The following is a 20,887-nucleotide window of genomic DNA, read 5'->3' on the forward strand; positions in this document are numbered from 1 at the left end:
TGACAGCTCATTCTACATACCCTGCCACACTCTGTGAAATGATGCCCCTAAGTTACCTTTTCAATGTTATGCCCCTCACCTTAAGTATATGCCTTCAAGTTTTAGGCTTCCCTTTCTCAAGAAAATAAAGATTGAACACCAGATAAATCAGAGACCAGAAGATGATGAGAGAAGCTGCTAAGGAATTTGCACTGACTGTGAATGTCATATGAATGGTGAAATGTCCATCTAACACTGATAACTTAACCTGCAGTTTTTAAATACCAATCAAGCATTTATGTTTGTGAGTATCATGTCCATTTGCATACATTTTCTTGATTAAAGGTTTGGACAAGTTAACAGCAAGGGAGAATTTCTACATGAAGAATCAATGCTGCATTATCTATATTCCAACTGCAAACACAGGAGACTTTTTAAACTTACCACTTGCAAGATGCTGGAGACGTTTTCCCATTTTGCTTCTACAATATTATCCCCACCATCAACCATTCCCTGGTAACCCTGCAAGAGAATGAAAGCCAGTGTACATTGCAATTAATTAACTTGAGCAGTCACTGATTTTGACTAAAAATAATTCTGGATAATCTTGTAGTGATGTTATTAGTTATTGCCTTTAATTTGTTAGCAGGGGATAGATTGGTAGAGGATATTTGTTTTATGGATGGTACATTGAAGGCCCATAATTCTCATCTGCCTTATTCACTTGTCCAAGCAGACTCCAGATACTGCCACTTGCTAGAACTCCCAGCTGCCATACATTTTAATTCCTCTTTCAATTCCCACACAGAGCCTCGTCTATTACAAAGTTGAGGTCAAATACAAACTTGAAGAAGAATTCATCACGTTCCACCTAAATAGTGTACAATCCAATCGGCATGAAAATTCCTCATCCTGATCCAGTTCCACTATTTCCTAGTCTTTACCTGCTCCCATTTTCTTAGTCCATTCCATTACTTGCTTTTCACTCAACAAGTCCCAATTCTCAGAGGTCTCATTCACATGTCTGTCCGTGGTCCCATGCAACTACATGAGAGAGACGAGGTGCAGACTAGGACATGGCTTTGTTGAGCACCTCGGTTTTATCTGCCGCAATAGCGTGGATCTCCCAGTGGCCACCCATTCCAATTCCCTGCCCCATTCCCTTGCTGACATGTCTGCCCATGGTCTCATGCACTGCAGACTGAGACCCTCCAGATATTGGAGAAACAACACCTCATCTTTCATCTGGGCATCCTCCAACCAGATCGTACCAATATCGACTTCTCTGGATTCTGTTAAACCTCTCTCCCTCACTTATTCCCTCCTTCGTCTTCCCCCAGATCTGTCTCTCTCTTTTCCCTCTGTTTCATTTCACACAGACCTCTCCCCTTCCCATATCCAATTAACACATTTTATGGGTCTGGGCTCCTCCCCCAGCCAGCACTGTCTCTATTCTTTAGATTTTTTTTTGCTTATTCCTTGAAGAAGGGCTCAGACCTGAAACATCAGCAATATATATTTATCTCCAATTGATGCTGCAACACCAGCTGAGATCCTCCAGCATTTCGGTGTATTTTAATGAGATGTAAATTGGGCGGCACAGAATCGTCGGGCTGAAATATATATATTTTAAAAAATTAAATACAATATCTGCAGACTTTCGTGTTTCTGTCTGTCCACGTCTCCCACGTTCATTTATCCTTTTGCCCCTCCATAGCCCCTTCCCTCGTTAGTTTTGAAAAAGGTCCTGATAAGTATAATATTAACTATCCATTTCTCTCCATGGATTCTGGCCTGACTTACTGTGTCCCTCCCACTTCTCACAGCATCCTCTCTTTGTTTGCTCCATAAATATTGCTTCCCAAACAGCCTGAGTCACTTTATTATCAGTGATGCATATCCAAACAATCGACTTCAACTGCAAGTGATCAATTTGATGTTATGGTTGGAAAGAGCATTTCAAAGTCAAATGAAATTTTAAACTGCTTTTTAAATTGGACAGAGTATCCTCAGGGCTTGAAGCGGGCCTGAAATGAAGCAAGTATATTTTAAGTTTAGATTGCCTCCAGTAACCCAGAAACAGATATTAAATGTATTCAATTAAGTCACATTCAAAACACAATGACTAAAGATTATTGCTGAACAGTAAAAGATCAAATTTTGTCAACCATGCAACGTGGAGAGAGTAAATATTCTCTTTTCCTTTTCAAAGTAGTGGACACAAGCAATTTGGTCAATTTGCTTTTCGAGTTAGTTGTTCAACTGATAAATTAATACTAGGTATGGACAATAGTCCAGATGGTATGGTGTAACTAGGCCCTTTCACACCGAGCCTCCGCCTGGAGCCCGGCTATAAGCACGGAGGGAAAAATATAAACATACCTTTCATGGAGCGGCCATAACAGGTTTCTCCTGCATTGCGTTCATGTGAAGCGGTGCCTCGTAGCGCCCTCCGGAGCCAGTGTAACTGGTGCAGTGGTGCCACCTGGCATAAATACATGGAAGAGCAATGGGAGTCTTCCCCACCCGTAATCCCCCACACATAAAATGTGTTAATTGGATATGGGAAGGGGAGAGGTCTGTGTGAAATGTTCTGTGTTTTTCAGAATGGTTCCAGCTGCATGGAGATCATGGGTAGGAAAGACAGCCGTGGCGCTGCCGTACTTTAAGCCACAGGCGCCGACGAGCGGCCCTGAAGGCTGAGGCGGCCCGGTGAGGTTCCGGAGCGGCCGGCGAGGCTGCCACAGCCTGCACCGGCTGCCCCCTGACAATACAAGCGCATATCTGCGCTACAGAACAGGAAGTCATTCACGCAAGGAGAACAATAAAGAATCTAGCAGGATGATGTGGTCAGGCAGGGGGATTCTGCAGTCAGGGAGCACACCAGCATCATTTAAAGGAGCTGCTGCCTCATTGCACCAGAGACTCAAGTTCTACCCTGACCTCAGCTGCTGAGTGTGTGGAGTTTGCATGTTCTCCCTGTAACAATATAGTTTTCCACTGGGTACTCTGGCTTGCTCCCACTTCCTAAAATTGTGTGGGGCAATGGATTAACTGACCACAGTAAAGTGCCCAACATGTTTGGATGAGTGGTGGAATCCAGTGACGAAATGGTGGGGAGAATTAAAAAATGGGCTTGACTTAGAATCATTGTTAATGGGTGGGTAATGGTCTATGTGGACCTGCAGGGCAAAAGGGCCTATTCCTGAAGCTTTATCTCTCTATGACTCTATAAGCTGCGATGAGTTCAGAAGCTAAGCTGCACACCTGATGCTATGGGAAAAACAATCTTCTTGCAGCTCAAAAAGGGTTTGGAGCAAAAGTGGAAGAATGCACTGCTTTAACATCCTTGAAGGAAACAAAACAGACACAATCCTAAGAACGATGACTGCGGAGAGAGTTTGAGCAGCAAGGATTGAAAACAAAACTCAGAACCACATAAATAATATTGTCTGGATTGAAACAGATTAGAAGGGTAAATGTGTGGCTGAAGGAGTGTTGTAGTGTGGTAGTTTGAGAATCAGAGGTTTCCATTTGGATCTGAGGGGAGACCTATTTCACCCAGTGATTGATGTGACCCTGAAATGCACTGGCAGACAGAGGGGAAGAAGCAGTCACTGACAGCATTTCAATCATGACTGGATGAGCATTTGAATCACTCAGTGTAAAATGCTATGGGTCAAATGCTGGAAGATGGGATAAATGCAAGCAATGCTCACTGGCCAGCACAGACATGGTGGGCTGAATTGTCTATTTCTGTGCTGCTTTATTCAATAATTTTTGACAGGAAAATCAAATAGCAACAAACAAATTACTAAACCAAGGCAAGGGGCAGCAAAAGTGAGAAGGGAAGCATCAATGTGGAACATGAATGCCAACATGGATTGGTTAGGCCGAATGGCCTATTCAAGTGCAATATTCACTCTGTAATCCTTTGCATGCTTCAACTGAGAAATTCAAAGCCAAATCACAAGAATGCAAATTCAATTTCTTGTAAGAATCTAATCATACGCATCAGTAAAAATGACAGAATTACTACCACTATTTATAGTTCTTCCTATCTGTCAGTGAACAGGATAGATTTGTTGCAACCTCTAGGTCTGTGTGACCTTGAGTCTATGTGGTACTTCTTTATTCAATAATTTGCTGATGCAAATCACACCCCGTGGAAAAGATTAAAAGTGGAGAGATGCTTTCACCGATTTAACCTTTCCAATAACTGTGCGTGCATGGAAATGCAAATATCATTTTTACAGATGTCTAATCAAAGTCCTGTAAAAATGATGAAAATAAAGCTCTGAGCAGGTGGCAGTGAAGCTTCCTTTAATCAGTCCAGTCCATGCGGTGAAAATATTAATGGTAAAATTGGAATTCATGGGGACAGTCATTGCATGTATACAAAGTTTTCCAGGTGAAAGATTGGGAAGGACATTATCACAAAGATTACAAAATATTATCCAAGTGCATAAGTTATTCTCCCTGACCTTTTGCCTCAGTGACAAAATGGTGGAGAGAATAAAAAATGGGCTTGACTTAGGATCATTGTTAATGGGTGGGTAATGGTCTGTGTGGACCTGCAGGGCAAAAGGGCCTATTCCTGAAGCTTTATCTCTCTTTGACTCCTTTCTTGATTTATCCTCCGATTCCCTAAATATTTAAAAATCTAATCATTATCCTGATTGTACTCAGTGACGGACCTCTTCGGGTAGAAAATTCAAAGGACCCAGAACCATCCAAGTGAATGCATTTCTTATTTCTGACTTGAATGATTTTGAGGAGGCAACACCAGGTTCTGGATCTCTCATCATGGCCTCCCTAATCCCATAAAAATTCTGTATGCTTCAATGCGATCACCTCTTATTCTTTTCTCCCAAAAGAGTTCAGACACATTCAGATCGATCTCTCAGGTAGGAGAACCATCCAACCAAAGAATCAATCTGGTGAACTCCCTCATTGCACTCCCTCTCTTGTACTGAAATCCTTCCTTAGGTCAGGATACAAATCTGTTTATAATATTATATCAGCAAACTGACCAGACAGGTCTTGTTTTAGCATTTACAAGTGACTAGATTGGGGAAATAGGATATAAAATGGTATAACTACATATGAAATTTTAAAATGAATTAGATAGTAAGATGAACAAACTCAAAGAGGATAAAACCCTTGATCTGAATGGATTGTATTCATGCATTATTAATGCTGTTGGGCACAATATCAGATGGGTAAACTTACATTACAGGAAAGCTTAGTGCCAGAGGACAGGTTATATGGTTTGAATATTTTGGTTTTAAGTAATGATTTTGGTTTTAAGTAATGGAACAAAAATAACATGATCAATATGAAAAGTATCCACTAAAACTGTGCGAGTTATTTTCTTCTTTTCAGCTTGCACAACGGAAGCTGCAAGGGGCTTACAAAATATTCATCTAAACTCTCAAGCTATCTCATTTGTTGTGTTGGGTGTGGTCAGTGTTGCATAAAGCCAGAAGAGCAAAAGCACGGATGGAAATAGTCTGTAAAAAACAGAGTACTCGCTATTGCAGTTCCATAAAGAATAATTTCAGAGCAACTAAGGCAAATACTGGACTGAAGTAAAGCACCAAAAAAAAAAACCCTGCAGATCTTGCAATTTTGAGGGAAGAATGAAAAGCTGGAACAGGCAACATCCATGGGGAGAAATAGAGAGTCAACATATTGGACTGAGACTCTTTATTATGTCTAACGTACATCAAGATGAAGAGAGATATGAAGAAGCTAGGCAGGAGAGAAGGGAGGATAGAAGTTGGGAGAGGTGAAGAGCTGGGTAGAGGATAATTGAGAGAAGGAAGGTTAGAGGGACAAGTAAAAATGTGAGTATGTAAAGAAGGGATGGATCAGTCTTGGCAGAGGTGGAGGTTTCCGAAAATTTGAAAAGTTTCACCTCTCCTATCTATTGTCCAACACCCTCTCACCTCACCAGCTTATTTCTTCCATCTTCCCCTCTTTGATTTACAATATCCCCCTTCCTACATTAGTTTCCATAGAAGGTCTGACCCTATATGTTGACTGGTCATTTCTAACCATGGATTCTGCCTAACCTACTGAGTTCCTCCAGCTTCTCATAGTTCACTAAATACCGGACGGGTTTGCGATTACAATTACTGATTTAAATTAAGTTGAGCTTTATCAAGACCAAAATCTCTCGAGTCTTTTCCAAATAACAAAATATACCTATTTCTTTCAAATGCTGATAAAATAAGCTCTGTCAAACGGAAACAAAAATAAGAAACAAAGTTGAAGCCCCAGTTCTTAACCATGTGGGTAGAGTTTATGGGAATGAGAGGAGAATAGTGTAGAATTATCGTAAATTAGCCCGATGCTTAGCACAGAACTGATGGCCTGAAAGACCCATTTCCATACAGCAAGACTCTACAAATTTTGTATGGGATTTTAAGCAGGAACTAAGCCAACAAACGTTCCTTACTCATTATGCAGCTAATGAGTGTTTTCATAATCATTACATCAGCATATGACGGAACTATGGTCTGGCGAGTGGAGTAGACTCCACCAGAACTTCATGCTCTAGCATGGATAACAGTGCCAATGCTCTAGGTTAGACTGGAGGTGAGTAACTCAGTACTGCAGATTGCACATGCAAATCCCAAAATCCTCCATTTAATACGGCCCCATAATAAGAGTTGGCACTGTTCTTGAATCCAGGCCCATGACTTACTTGATTTAAAACAATTCCAAGCAGTGCCTGACAATTTTGTTACAACAGGAATTTATTGAAGAAAGAAAGAATTATGGAACTCAAAAAATGAACTGATAATACAAGGAAGGTTGTACTCAGCAGGTTAGATAGACAATGTGGAGAGGTCAGCAATTAATATTTCAGGAGGAAGATCCCTTGAAACAGGAAAATGAGCAACAGCATTAGTTTTACATGGCACAGAACAGAGGAGCAAAGAGACTAAACAATGCTAGGATAACACCAAGGGAGCACGGTGATAAACTGTGGATGAAATGATCTGGTTGATTGATTAACAAGAAGTTGCAAGACCAGTTGGAAACAATGGATCTGCTCTATGTCTGGGTCTTGGACAGCAGACTTTGCAGGGGGAGAAGACAATCTGGCAGACCCACTTAATTCAGCTTCCTTTTGGCCCATCTCTCTCAATAACCTATCACTGAGATGCTTCATCCACAGCTTATCAGCATGGCAACCCTGGCTCACTCGTCTGAGCTATTCCTTTTGTTCTCTCCTCCCTTCCCAACCTTTCCTCAATCTAAAGCTAAAGGGGTTTCTCATTTTCCCCAGTTTCGATAAGGGGTCTCTGACCTGAAATATTAACTCCATTCCTCCTTCCACAGATCCTACTTAACCTGCTGACCAATACCAGCAACTTTTTATTTTGTTCAGGGTTCAAGCATCTCCAAATATTTTAATTTTCATCACATTATTTTAACTTGGAAAAGGTGAAGACATCTCTTGTTCCAAAATATCCCAATGATCATGAATCAAAATAAACGTGTAAATGTATTAACAAACCTCGTGGATGAAATAGACTTTGGTTCCAGCGTAAATTCCCATACGGACCACAGCACGGACAGCACCATTCATACCTATGGCAACAATTAAAGCAGATGTCAGCAATGGAAGTAGTCTGTAGATTAATTGGTGTGTTTGGGTGACACGGGCTCATGGGACAGAAAGGCCTGTTACCGTGCTGTAATTTGAAATTTAAAATCAAAAGATATTAGCATTGCTATGGACAAGTTATGTGCTACAAAAATGAAATGCAATGCCTATTAATGCTATGCTTTCTTTAACAAGAAAGGAGATATTCAGCCCTTCAAATCTATGTTGGCTCACAGAGTGATGAAGTGTTTTGAAAGGCTGGTGATGGTATCAGCTCCGGTCTGAGCAGTGACATCGATACATTCCAGTTCGCTTTCGCAGCAACAGGTCTACGGCAGACACCATCTCACTGGCTCTATGCAAAGCCCTGGAACACCTGGACAGCAAAGGTGCATACATCAGGACGTTCTTTATTGATTACAGTTCAGCATTCAACACCATCATCCCCTCAAAACTGATCAGCAGACTGCAAGACTTGGAGTTAACACCCCACTGTGTAACTGGATCATGGATTTCTTCACCTCCAGACCACAATCGGTGAAGACCCTCTCCTCTACAATCTCCATCAGTACTCCTGCTTTACTCACTTTACACCAATGACTGAGCAGCTCAGTATGACAACACCATCCACAAATTTGCTGACGATACCACAGTAGTGGGTGTTATAAAGGAAGGGGATGAGTCAGCCTACAGGAGGGAGATTGAAAACTTGGCTGAATGCTGCACCAACAACAACATTGTTCTCCAAAACTAAACTGATTGTTGACTTCAGGAAAGGAAAGCCATAGGTGGAAAGTGTGCTGGCTGGCTGCATCACAGTCTGGTATGGGAACACCAATAACCCTGAGCGTAAAGCCCTCTAAAAGGTAGTGGACACAGCCCAGGACATTGCAAGCAAAACCCTCCCCATTGGAAGGTAGCAACAATCATCCAAGATCCACACCACCCAGCACATGCTCTGTTCTCACCGCTACCATCAGGAAAGAGGTATCGGTGCCATAAGACTCGCAGCCTCAGGTTCAGGAACAGCTGCTGCTCATCCACCATCAGAATCCACAAAGACAAAGTCAATCAGAAGCCCCTTTTCCACGACATCATAGTTAATTGACTATGCAGTGTCCCGGGCGAGGAAGCCCTTTGTGCCATTTCATTTCGTGTGAACCAGATTTTACTTGCAAGCATCACTGCCATTGACCCATTGAGAAATGATGCTCTTTATCAGTGACTTGCTTCCACTTCATTGGAAAATGCAAGATGCCCATGTCACATTTCCTTATGCACAGGGTTAGCCGTTGAACCCTGCCTTACATGCAGGCCTGACAGAAGAAGATCTGGCTCGATGGAGTTACTTCTAAGACTAGTGAAGTCCTGGTTCTGTTGTACAGACTTGGCATACAGAAACACATAGGCCCACATGTGAATATTCTTTCTCTCACCTCCCAGCCCATCTAATTCTTTGATCTCTTTCATACAGACCTTCCCCTTTCTCCCACTGTCTAGTCCTTTGGCTTGGCTTCATGGACGAAGATTTATGGAGGGATATGTCCATGTCTGCTGCAGGCTCGTTGGTGACTGACAAGTCCGATGCGGGACAGGCAGGCACGGTTGCAGCGGTTGCAAGGGAAAATTGGTTGGTTGGGGTTGGGTGTTGGGTTTTTCCTCCTTTGTCTTTTGTCAGTGAGGTGGGCTCTGCGGTCTTCTTCAAAGGAGGTTGCTGCCCGACGAACTGTGAGGCGCCAAGATGCATGTTTGGAGGCGATATCAGCCCACTGGCGGTGGTCAATGTGGCAGGCACCAAGAGATTTCTTTAAGCAATCCTTGTACCTCTTCTTTGGTGCACCTCTGTCTCAGTGACCAGTGGAGATCTCGCCATAGAACACGATCTTGTGAAGATGATGGTCCTCCATTCTGGAGACATGACCCACCCAGCGCAGTTGGGTCTTCAGCAGCATGGATTCGATGCTTGCGGACTCTGCCAGCTCGAGTACTTCGATGTTGATGATGAAATCATTCCAATGAATGTTGAGGATGGAACGGAGACAGAGCTGATGGAAGCGTTCTAGGAGCTGTAGGTGATGCCGGTAGAGGACCCATGATTCTGAGGCGAACAGGAGCGTGGTATGACAACGGCTCTGTACACGCCGATTTTTGTGTTTCTTCAGGTGGTTGTTTTTCCAGACACTTTTGCGTAGTCTTCCAAAGGTGCTATTTGCCTTGGCGAGTCTGTATCCCTTAACATAACCCCCCCCCTTACAGAAGTCCCTTCAGTAGCTCCCTCCTTCTCCCCCTCTCCTCCTACCCCTCCACCTCTCTCACAGACATTCTTTCATTAATCCCTTCCCTCTCATTGTCCTCCCTCCTCCTATCACAATATCATCCACCATCATTTCCAAGTACACCATAATAAACAGAACTCAAAATGCAGAACCTATGAGGAGTTTTCAGAACAAAAACATTGCTTCATTCCTTTTCCTCAAATGATGGTTTTAGGTTGCATGCAAGAGTGTTTTGTTACAGTCAAACTTCAACAGTAATATCCATTGAAATTGATCATGAACATGAAACTATTACCAAGAGATTATATCACTAGAAAAAACAATTCACTGTACTTTTACATAATTTACCCATTGTCTATTTCACAAGCATTCTACATAACAACTGATTAATTTCCTAGAATCTTTTAGTTTTATCTGAATACTGTAATCAAACATCGCTTTGAACATTTGAGCATCAAAGTGGCAACCTTCCAGGATTTCACAGGAAACAATAAATTCATCCTTAAAAGTTAATTCAGTCCTATGAATCCCAAGCAAGATTTATATTTCTTCCAACGGACTAACCACCCACTGCATTCCCCTCCTCCATTGCCCTCTACCCTATTTTTTTTTAAAGATAATTAGTAGTAATACAGAATACATTCCATAAAGACAATTTAATATGAGTATATATTATATATATATATCTATATATATAAATAATATATATATATATATATATATATGTATATATATAATATATATATATATATTAAAAAATCCCCAACCAGCCTCCCACCCCATCAGCCAGCTATCTTCAGGAGAGCCAAAAATATATAAATAGATCCTAAGAATATATAATAAATCTTTGGCTTGGCTTCGCGGACGAAGATTTATGGAGGGGTATGTCCATGTCTGCTGCAGGCTCGTTGGTGACTGACAAGTCCGATGCGGGACAGGCAGGCACGGTTGCAGCGGTTGCAAGGGAAAATTGGTTGGTTGGGGTTGGGTGTTGGGTTTTTCCTCCTTTGTCTTTTGTCAGTGAGGTGGGCTCTGCGGTCTTCTTCAAAGGAGGTTGCTGCCTGCCGAACTGTGAGGCGCCAAGATGTATGGTTTGAGGTGATATCAGCCCACTGGCGGTGGTCAATGTGGCAGGCACCAAGAGATTTCTTTAGGCAGTCCTTGTACCTCTTCTTTGGTGCACCTCTGTCACGGTGGCCAGTGGAGAACTCGCCATATAACACGATCTTGGGAAGGCGATGGTCCTCCATTCTGGAGACGTGACCCACCCAGCGCAGCTGGATCTTCAGCAGCGTGGACTCGATGCTGTCGGCCTCTGCCATCTTGAGTACTTCGATGTTAGGGATGGCGCTCCAATGAATGTTGAGGATGGAGCGGAGACAACGCTGGTGGAAGCGTTCTAGGAGCCGTAGGTGATGCCGGTAGAGGACCCATGTTTCGGAGCCGAACAGGAGTGTGGGTATGACAACGGCTCTGTATACGCTTATCTTTGTGAGGTTTTTCAGTTGGTTGTTTTTCCAGACTCTTTTGTGTAGTCTTCCAAAGGCGCTATTTGCCTTGGCGAGTCTGTTGTCTATCTCGTTGTCGATCCTTGCATCTGATGAAATGGTGCAGCCGAGATAGGTAAACTGGTTGACCGTTTTGAGTTTTGTGTGCCTGATGGAGATGTGGGGGGGCTGGTAGTCATGGTGGGGAGCTGGCTGATGGAGGACCTCAGTTTTCTTCAGGCTGACTTCCAGGCCAAACATTTTGGCAGTTTCCGCAAAACAGGACGTCAAGCGCTGAAGAGCTGGCTCTGAATGGGCAACTAAAGCGGCATCGTCTGCAAAGAGTAGTTCACGGACAAGTTTCTCTTGTGTCTTGGTGTTAGCTTGCAGGCGTCTCAGATTCAAGAGACTGCCATCTGTGCGGTACCGGATGTAAACAGCGTCTTCATTGTGGAGGTCTTTCATGGCTTGGTTCAGCATCATGCTGAGGAAGATTGAAAAGAGGGTTGGTGCGAGAACACAGCCTTGCTTCATGCCATTGTTAATGGAGAAGGGTTCAGAGAGCTCATTGCTGTATTTGACCCGAATTGTTGGTTTTCGTGCAGTTGGATAACCATGTTGAGGAACTTTGGGGGGCATCCGATGCGCTCTAGTATTTGCCAAAGCCCTTTCCTGCTCACGGTGTCGAAGGCTTTGGTGAGGTCAACAAAGGTGATGTAGAGTCCTTTGTTTTGTTCTCTGCACTTTTCTTGGAGCTGTCTGAGGGCAAAGACCATGTCAGTAGTTCCTCTGTTTGCGCGAAAGCCGCACTGTGATTCTGGGAGAATATTCTCGGCGACACTAGGTATTATTCTATTTAGGAGAATCCTAGCAAAGATTTTGCCTGCAATAGAGAGCAGCGTGATTCCCCTGTAGTTTGAGCAGTCTGATTTCTCGCCTTTGTTTTTGTACAGGGTGATGATGATGGCATCACGAAGGTGATGATGATCCCATCCTGAGGCAGTTTTCTTGGTCCCAACAAAGCTTGAAAAACTCATGCAGTTTGACATGCAGAGTTTTGCTGCCAGCCTTCCAGACCTGCAATCAGACGAAGTGAGAGGAAACTTCCAGGCAAACCAGACCTGCAATCAGACGAAGTGAGAGGAAACTTCCAGGCAAACCTCAAAGCAAAGCTCGACGATGCAATCCGCCTCACGGACTCATCCCCTGAAACCCTCTGGGATCAGCTGAAGACTACCATACTGCAATCCACTGAAGAGGTACTGGGCTTCTCTTCCAGGAAAAACAAGGACTGGTTCGATGAAAACAGCCAGGAAATCCAGGAGCTGCTGGCAAAGAAGCGAGCTGCCCACCAGGCTCACCTTACAAAGCCGTCCTGTCCAGAGAAGAAACAAGCCTTCCGTCACGCATGCAGCCATCTTCAGCGCAAACTCCGGGAGATCCAAAAGGAGTGGTGGACTAGCCTCGCCAAGCGAACCCAGCTCAGCGCGGACATTGGCAACTTCAGGGGTTTCTACGAGGCTCTAAAGGCTGTGTACGGCCCCTCACCCCAAGTCCAAAGACAGCTGCGCAGCTCAGACGGCAAAGTCCTCCTCAGCGACAAGATCTCCAACCTCAACCGATGGTCAGAACACTTCCAATCTCTTTTCAGTGCCAACCACTCAGTCCAAGATTCCGCCCTGCTCCAGCTCCCTCAACAGCCCCTAAGGCTAGAGCTGGATGAGGTCCTCACCCAGGATGAGACATATAAGGCAACTGAACAACTGAAAAGTGGCAAAGCAGCAGGTATGGATGGAATATAATAAATCAAAATATATCTAAATGCATATATTCCAAATATGGTGACCCCTTATTAACAAAAATAGAATAATTATCATGCAGACTATATGTAATTTTTTTCCAAAACAATACAAGCTTTCAATTCATTATGCCATCGCATTATATTAATCACTATGTTATGTTTCCATGTACTTGCTACACATTTGAGCTACAGACAATGCTAAATATACAAATGCAATTTGAAATTTATCCAACCCTAATCCCTTTAAAGAAATCATATAACCCATTAAAAAAATAGATGAATCTAATGGTAACTTAATGTTATATAATTTTTCTAAAATTAACTTAATTTCATCCCAGAATGGTTGTACATAAACACAAGACCAAACAGCATGTAAAAAAGTACCAATACATACACCACATCTAAAACAAGAATCCGAATTACTAAAGCATATTTTTTAGAGTCTCTGGGGTTAAATGCAACAGATGCAGAAAGTTATAATTAACCATTCCGTGTGTGTGTGTGTGTGTGTGTGTGTGTGTGTGTGTGTGTGTGTGTGTGTGTGTGTGTGTGTGTGTGTGTGTTTACTAACACTATCATGACACGTATCTGCCCAGTTGTCTTCAGGAAAAACAAAAGCCAAATACTTTTCCCATTTAAGCTTAAGACTTCTCCCATTCTGGTTTATCCATATTGTCTTGTAATACTTGGTACATAACAGAAATATAACCCCTTTTTGGTATAGAAGAAATCAAAGACTCGAATTCTGTCAATACAGGTAAAATCATCTATCATTCATATTTTTCACTAAATCTCGAAGTTGATAATAAACAAACAAAGAATTTTCAGCAATATCAAAACATTCTTTCAATTGATTAAAAGAAAGAAACTGTCCTTCTACAAAACAATCCTGTAACATCTTTATACCCTTAGAATCCCAATTCTTTAAATAATTATTAAACATTGAAAAAGAAATAAGCTGATTATTATAGTGGAGTTAAAATTGACAATTTACCTTTTGATCCTAAAATCTTATTTTTTTTTAGTCCATACTTTTAATAGATGTTTTAATATCAGCATATTATATTCCCTCAACAAATTTATATTCCATTGAAATATACATTGATACACCTCAACTTCAAAAATACAAGCCATCTCAACTTTAGCCCAACACAAGGGTTGGTCCAAATCCATCAGTCTATTAATAAATTTCAACTGGGCTGCTTCATAATCATTTCGAAAATGAGGTAACTGAAGCCCACCTAACACATACTTCCAAGACCCGCGATAATTTACCTTTCCATAAAAATACTCTCATGGCTTTATTTAAATCCTGAAAAAAATCCCTTTGAGAACACGGTATTGATTGAAATAAATATTGAATATGGGGAAAAATATTCATCTTAATACAATTAACTCAACCAATTAAAGTTAACAGAAGATCATTCCACTTAATTAAGTCTGCTTTAATCTTTTTTTAATAAAGGAACATAATTTAACTTATATAAAGATTGATACTCAGTACTTACAATTATTCCTAAATATTTAATTTTATCAGACCATTTCAATTTTATAATGTTTTTATACTCTGAATCGTCTCTTTCTCCAACTGGCAAAATTTCACTCTTGTCCCAATTAACTTTATATCCAGATATGTTCCATATTGTAATAAACATTCCCACAAGTGTGGCAATGATTGTTCTGGGTTTGTTAAATATATCAAAGCATCATCTGCAAATAAATTAATTTTGTACTCTTCCTCCATAACCCTCATCTCTCTTATCTGTTCATTCTGTCTTATTGTTTGCCTTCTTTTTAGGCAACGATGGCAAAACTCTTCTATGTCCTCACAAATCCAGTAATGAATTAGCAAAAATTAATCCATTATGGTCATTCTCAAAAAATTGAGATTGAAAATTGCCATAAAAGACTTTTAACACAGCAGGGTATCGAAAAGCAAATTTATAACCCTTCCGCCACAGTACTTCTTTAGCTGAATTAAACTCCCGTCGTCGCCTCATAATCTCCTGACTCAGATCTGCGTAAAAAAATACTCTGTTATTTTGAATCATCATTAGAGATTGACTTTGTTCCAAACGATGTGTCCGTGGCTTCAGTTGAACAGGTAGGCCTCAATTCTTCAGCACTTTTAAAAGGTAATTTCTTCTGTAGTTGAGTTTTTTTTTTACATCAACAGCCATTTTGTGACCCACTAATGTTCCCAAAAGTAAAAATACAACTTTTAATCACTTATATAAACTTTAAAGACAGGTGCTTAAAAACTGGCTGAGGAAGGCTGGGATCGCATGTCTGCCCTCTACACCATCTTGCCATGCCCCCTCCCCTGTGTTAGTTAAGGCAATCTCCATCTTCCTTAATATTCCGCCGTCAGATTGCAATCAAAATGGAATTTTCCATAAAAAGTACTTGTGAAGTATTCACACTGTCAAATGTGACAGGCTCTTTTAAAATAATCTTGTTACTTAAGCTATTGGCATCACTGGCGAAGGCTGCATTTATTACCTATGGTTGCCTGGAGAAGACAAATAGTGAGCCTTCGTAAACCATATACAGAATTTGAAACAGTAGGTTGCAAGGGCACTTCAGAGGAGAATAAAAAATCCACAGGGTTGAAGGAACCAGAGATTCATGCCAGACTGAGGATAACACATTTTAAGAGTGATTGATAGGTTCTTGGTTAGCCAGGACATCAAAGGTTATGGGAAGCTGGCCTGGCAGTATGGCTTAGTGGGAAAATTATCATTTTATTATTGAATGGCAGGGCAGACTCAATGGATTAAATAGCTTATTTCTGCTTCTATGTCTTAAGGTCCTTTTATAGAGTTGTAAAATACAGCTGTAAAGGTGGATGTTCTCCGCCCTCTCTTTGCTGACCCTACCTTCGTAAATGTCTGGGAGTGGTTCAAAGGCACTGACTCTGATACTTCTATAGGCTTGCGTCAAAGGTGGAGCGGAGCGCTCCACCTCATTTCATAAATTTCAGCCACGACAAGCGGCTGGGTGGGGCCGGGCTGATGACACAGACAGCCCGCAACCCAGGACTGTTTAGTGAATCTGCGCTAAACAGTTCATGTCACGCTGAACCCTGGGTGCGAATGCAGAGTGTGGGAGCGCAAAGTTCCTCCGGGCAAACCAATGCATTTTATTACCAAGTCACCGTCTTCCTAACATATTGCAGATGAACATATTTATGCCAGCGCGTTAGATATTGTTTAGAGTACCGTGGAATAGTCATCATCGGTGTGACTGCCGCCGCCATACCTTCAGGGCCCCAGACTTGCCACTCAGCTCCCTCGTCCTTCTCAATCTCCCGCCAGCAGCAGGTCAGGATCACGAAGTCCATGATGATCATTCCGCCACTAATCAGCAAGAGCAGTCTGACATCGCACCCCCCCCCCAACCCCACACCATCACCACAGATGCCAGCCCAGCTCCATCGTCCACTTGTAGCAGCTGTGGGGATGGCTTTGTGATCCTGACCCACCACAGCCAGGAGATTGAGAAGGATGAGGGAGCGGAGCAGCAAATCTGGGGCCCCAAAGGTGTGGCAGCAGTCACATCAATGAGGTCTATTTTCACCAATGAAAAATCCATTTATATCAGGGAATGCTTTGTGCTAGACACCTTTGAATACATTTTCACTGTTGACACAGACAGAGCAATGGCTGACTTTACCCAGAGGGGGGGGGGGGGGGTCCAGATGCATGTCAGATTATGGGTATCGAAGACAGCCGTTGCTCACCTCATATTTATGACAGCCAGCACCATGGCAACAGTCACCCCACCTATAGCGGCTCCAGGGGATGCCCTGAGGTGCCGGTCTGCATAAAAGCGAAACTGGAGCACAGCCTTTTAGGAATGCTCTACAAAAAGGTAAGGTAAATATTTTCTCTGCGGATGGAGCCGGCCTCGAAGTGGAGGCCCTCCATTAAAAACACCTTTATGGTCTTATCATTTCATTCCCCAAAGATGTTGCAATTATTCATTGGTCACAATTATTAACAGCAATTTAATTTTTTACATTTTTCAGAAGTGAATTTAAACAGTGGAATCAAAACTGATATACTGCAGATAACCAGCTAAATATATAACCAGTCTACCACTCTTACAGGCTAAACATTTATTTGCAAGTATTTATCTTCTAGATCAGTCATTGAACCCTCTCTCCAAATCACCCAACTTCACACCACCTCCAGATTAGTATCTTTTTCATATGGTTTGGATGAACAGATTATTTTTTTCTCCATTCAAATGAACCTAGAAGACTTAAGTCATAGATTCATACAGCAGACAAACAGATCTGTTAATTTAACAAGTCGGCATTGGACATTTAACACAAATCCAACCTTAATCTCATTTCATTCTGCCAACATTCCCTTCAACTCCCTCTAAATTTCTACCAGTCACGTGCTCAGTAGGGTGGAACGTGAAAGTCTGCAGACACTGTGATTGTAGTATAAACACAACAAAACGCTGGAGGAACTCAGCTGTTTTTTTTCCAGTGTCCATAAAAAGCATAGATATATAGCCCATGTTTTGAACCTAAGCACTTTTCAAGGAATGAGTAGAATGAGCCAGAAGCAGGAAATCTTAGAGAGAATTCAGACAATGTGGCTGGGGGAGAAATCCAGAACCACAAATGGGGTTAATTGGATATGATAAGGATGAGGTATGAATCTTTTCATGTTTGTGCGAAAAGAGACAGGGAAAAGGGAGAGAGACAGAGCTGGGGGCAAGGCGATGTACAAAAAATGGGAGGGGGGGGATGGGGTGGTGAGGAGAGCTTAATGAAAGCCAACATAGTCAATATTATTGCAATCTGATTGGAAAATGAAGTTTTGTTCCTCCAATTTGTGAGTGGTCTCAGTTTGGTCATAGATGAGATCGTGGATAGACATGTCAGCAAGGGAATGGGATGGGGAATTGAAATGGGTGGCCATTGGGACATCCATGCTATTGTGGCAGATAGAGCTGATGTGCTCAACAGAGTGATCTCCCGGTCTGTGGCTAGTCTCTCCGAAGTAGAGGAGACTACAACGGGAGCACCGGATGCTATAGGTGAGCCGTACAGAATCATAAGTGAAATGTTGCTTCACTTGGAAGAACTGTTTGGAGCCACAAACAGAGGTGAGGGAAGAGGGTGGGCACAAGGGAAGCATCTTTTGTGGTCACAGGGGGAGGTCCCAAGGGGACGACTGGTGGGGTGGGAGCAGTGAACTAAAGAGCCATGGAGGGTGTGGTCCCTGCAGAAGGCGGAGAGGAGAATACGCGTGATCACATAGCAGATAGCTGAAATAGTGGAGGAAGATGTGTCGGAAGCGGAGGCTGGTGGGGTGGTAGGTGAGGACAAGAAGGATCTTGTTGCTTGTGGGGGCAGAGAGGACTAAGGCAGATGCTCATGTTCGTAAGAGCAATTTACATCGGCCAATTAATCAACCTGCTCATCTTCTGGGTGCAGGAAGAAAACAGAGCACTTGGAGAAAACCCTTCCAATTGCAAGAAAATTGAGATAACTCCACAAAGACATCGTGAGACATCAGGATCGACCCTAGCCGCAAGAGCTGTGAGGCAACAGCTGCGCGAGCTACATCAGCCTTCTGTCTCAAATGATATTGCACGTGAGCGCTAAAGTGATAAATAATCCAATAAATCACTGTTGCAAATCCACTAAAGCCCACCCGCAAGTCTAGAGCTGGTTTAATGGGAACAGGCTCGAATTCAAAACATTATTCGGTCATTTCAATTCACTGCCAAGCTAGTGCCCAGTATTAACTATCTGACTAAGGAATTTCATATTCTTAAGGCAAATAAAAAGGCAGTGTTGGAAATGCTCTTTTAAAGTCTCTCATCTTTCTTTTCTTCTCTTTTGTCCTGCTGCAACATTTTCAATTTTATATTTAAAAAAAACACTGTTTGAGCAACTTCCTCTTGTTCCAGGATGTGTGCATTGCACATGCTGGGCTGGACGAGATAATGATTTTCAGAAAATGCACCAATTAAGATAAGTTCCTCTGTTAATCCAGAAAGTCAACAGTCTATTCCTCCTGGTATAAGCTATGCAGGATGGTAACGTGATTCTGTCCACGTCAACACAGGACCCAAAGAAAAGCAATAATTTCCAATTTCGTCACACTCACATTTTGTCAGCAAGGGGTACCCTGCACATTTCAGAACCAGAATATTTAATTCTGTTATTCCAACAGGGATGGATTAAACAAATCATTTTTTTTTTCTATTTGGCTTCAAAATAAGAAATTGTTTAATTGTTCTTGCAATATTGATTGAGGAGAGTGACAGCTGACACAATGTGCCTTCTCAGCACTCACCAGCAGCCAGGTGCAAATGATAGATTTATTTTCCTCTTGGGTCTCTGCTCAATTTCGATCCTTGCAGGAAGCCCATTACAGGACTGTGTTCTGAGGAAAAGCTGTACCCTTGAGGTCGTTTATCAAGCACGAGCCATGCCAATTGATGTTTCAACTATAACTCGCGCACAGCAGAAATAATACATTCAAAAATCCTCAAAACAACTGGCTGCAGATTCGTACAGGGTGTGGCATGCTGGACAACTATAGTGCAGAGAGGAGCCTTGTTAAAACATTAAAGCACAGGAACAGGCTCTTTGGCCCACAATGTGTGCATCAAACAGGTTATCAAATTAAACTAGATCTCCTCTGCCTGCACTTGATCCATATCGCTCTGTTCCTTTCATATTCGCATGTCAAATAGCCTCTTCGGAACGACTTTGTTGTGAGTATAGGTGACACATTTCACAACTTCATTATGGCTCAGTCTTTTGCCACCGGTCAAGTCCTCTTGACGTGTGGGCACCGGAAGTATGAAGTGAAACACGAAGGTCTGCAGACACTTTGATTGTGTAAGAACACAGAAATGCTGGTCTCACAACGTCCATAGGAGGTGAAGATAAATAACCAGTTTTTGGCAGGAGTGCTTCATCAAGATAGGAGTAAAAAGCAGGCAGGGGCCTGAATTAAAAGAAGAAGTACAAACCAACAGACAAAAGGTATTAATTATTAAGATATGAATAAGAGGACTTTTTTACCCCCTCCATAAATCTTCGTCCGCGAAGCCAAGCCAAAGAAGAAAAGAGAAGAGGACAGGAGAGAGGAAATGTGAGCATTGATTGGGGGAGGGGGTGGCTCTGTAAATGCAGAGCTGGGGGAAAGAAGACAGAGGTAAAAGGGGGGAGAGAGAGAGTGAGTGTGAGAGAGAGAGAGAGAGAGAGAGAGAGAGAGAGAGAGAGAGAGAGAGAGAGAGAGAGCGAGAGAGAGAGAGAGAGAGCGAGCGCTTGAGGAAACTAGAGCTGACCTCAAATTCACTTGATCCATTTCTAGCAACACTCAGTCTCTCCATCTCAGGGAAACAAACTCTCAACTTGGAAAGACTGTTTGGGGCCCTGAATGGTGGTGAGGGAGGTGGTGTGGATGTGTGCAGCACCTCCTGTGGTCACAGGAGTAGGTTCCAAAGGGGCAATTGGTGGGAAGGGAGGAATGGACAAGGGAGACACAGAGGGAGTGGTCCCTGCGGAATGAATGCAGAGAGGGAAGGAGGAGGAAAGATGTGTCAGGTGGTGGGATCACGTAGGAGATGGCAGATGTGGCAGCGGGTGATATTTGGATACGAAAGCAGGTGGGATGGTAGGTGAGGACAATGGAGTCGTGTCCTTGTTGCACGTGGCGGCCAGGGCAGATGTTCAGGTCGT

General features: G+C 42.6%; 1 protein-coding gene across 5 annotated transcripts in view; it reads right to left on the reverse strand.

Annotated features, from left to right (window-relative positions):
- The window catches only part of LOC138751843 (ATP-dependent 6-phosphofructokinase, platelet type-like), a 98,288-nt gene extending 90,699 nt beyond the window's left edge, over nt 1–7,589 (reverse strand). For all 5 annotated transcript variants that reach the window (XM_069914676.1, XM_069914677.1, XM_069914675.1 and 2 more), the window contains exons 1-2: nt 7,511–7,589; nt 424–501 (exon numbers count right to left, since the gene is read on the reverse strand). In XM_069914676.1, the coding sequence (XP_069770777.1) occupies nt 424–501; nt 7,511–7,582 (150 nt within the window). In that variant the 5' untranslated portion in view covers nt 7,583–7,589. The remainder of the gene's footprint in view (nt 1–423; nt 502–7,510) is intronic.
- Nucleotides 7,590–20,887: the final 13,298 nt, after the last annotated feature.

This window comes from Narcine bancroftii, chromosome 1 (genome assembly GCF_036971445.1).
Source record: "Narcine bancroftii isolate sNarBan1 chromosome 1, sNarBan1.hap1, whole genome shotgun sequence".
Lineage (NCBI taxonomy): Eukaryota > Metazoa > Chordata > Chondrichthyes > Torpediniformes > Narcinidae > Narcine > Narcine bancroftii.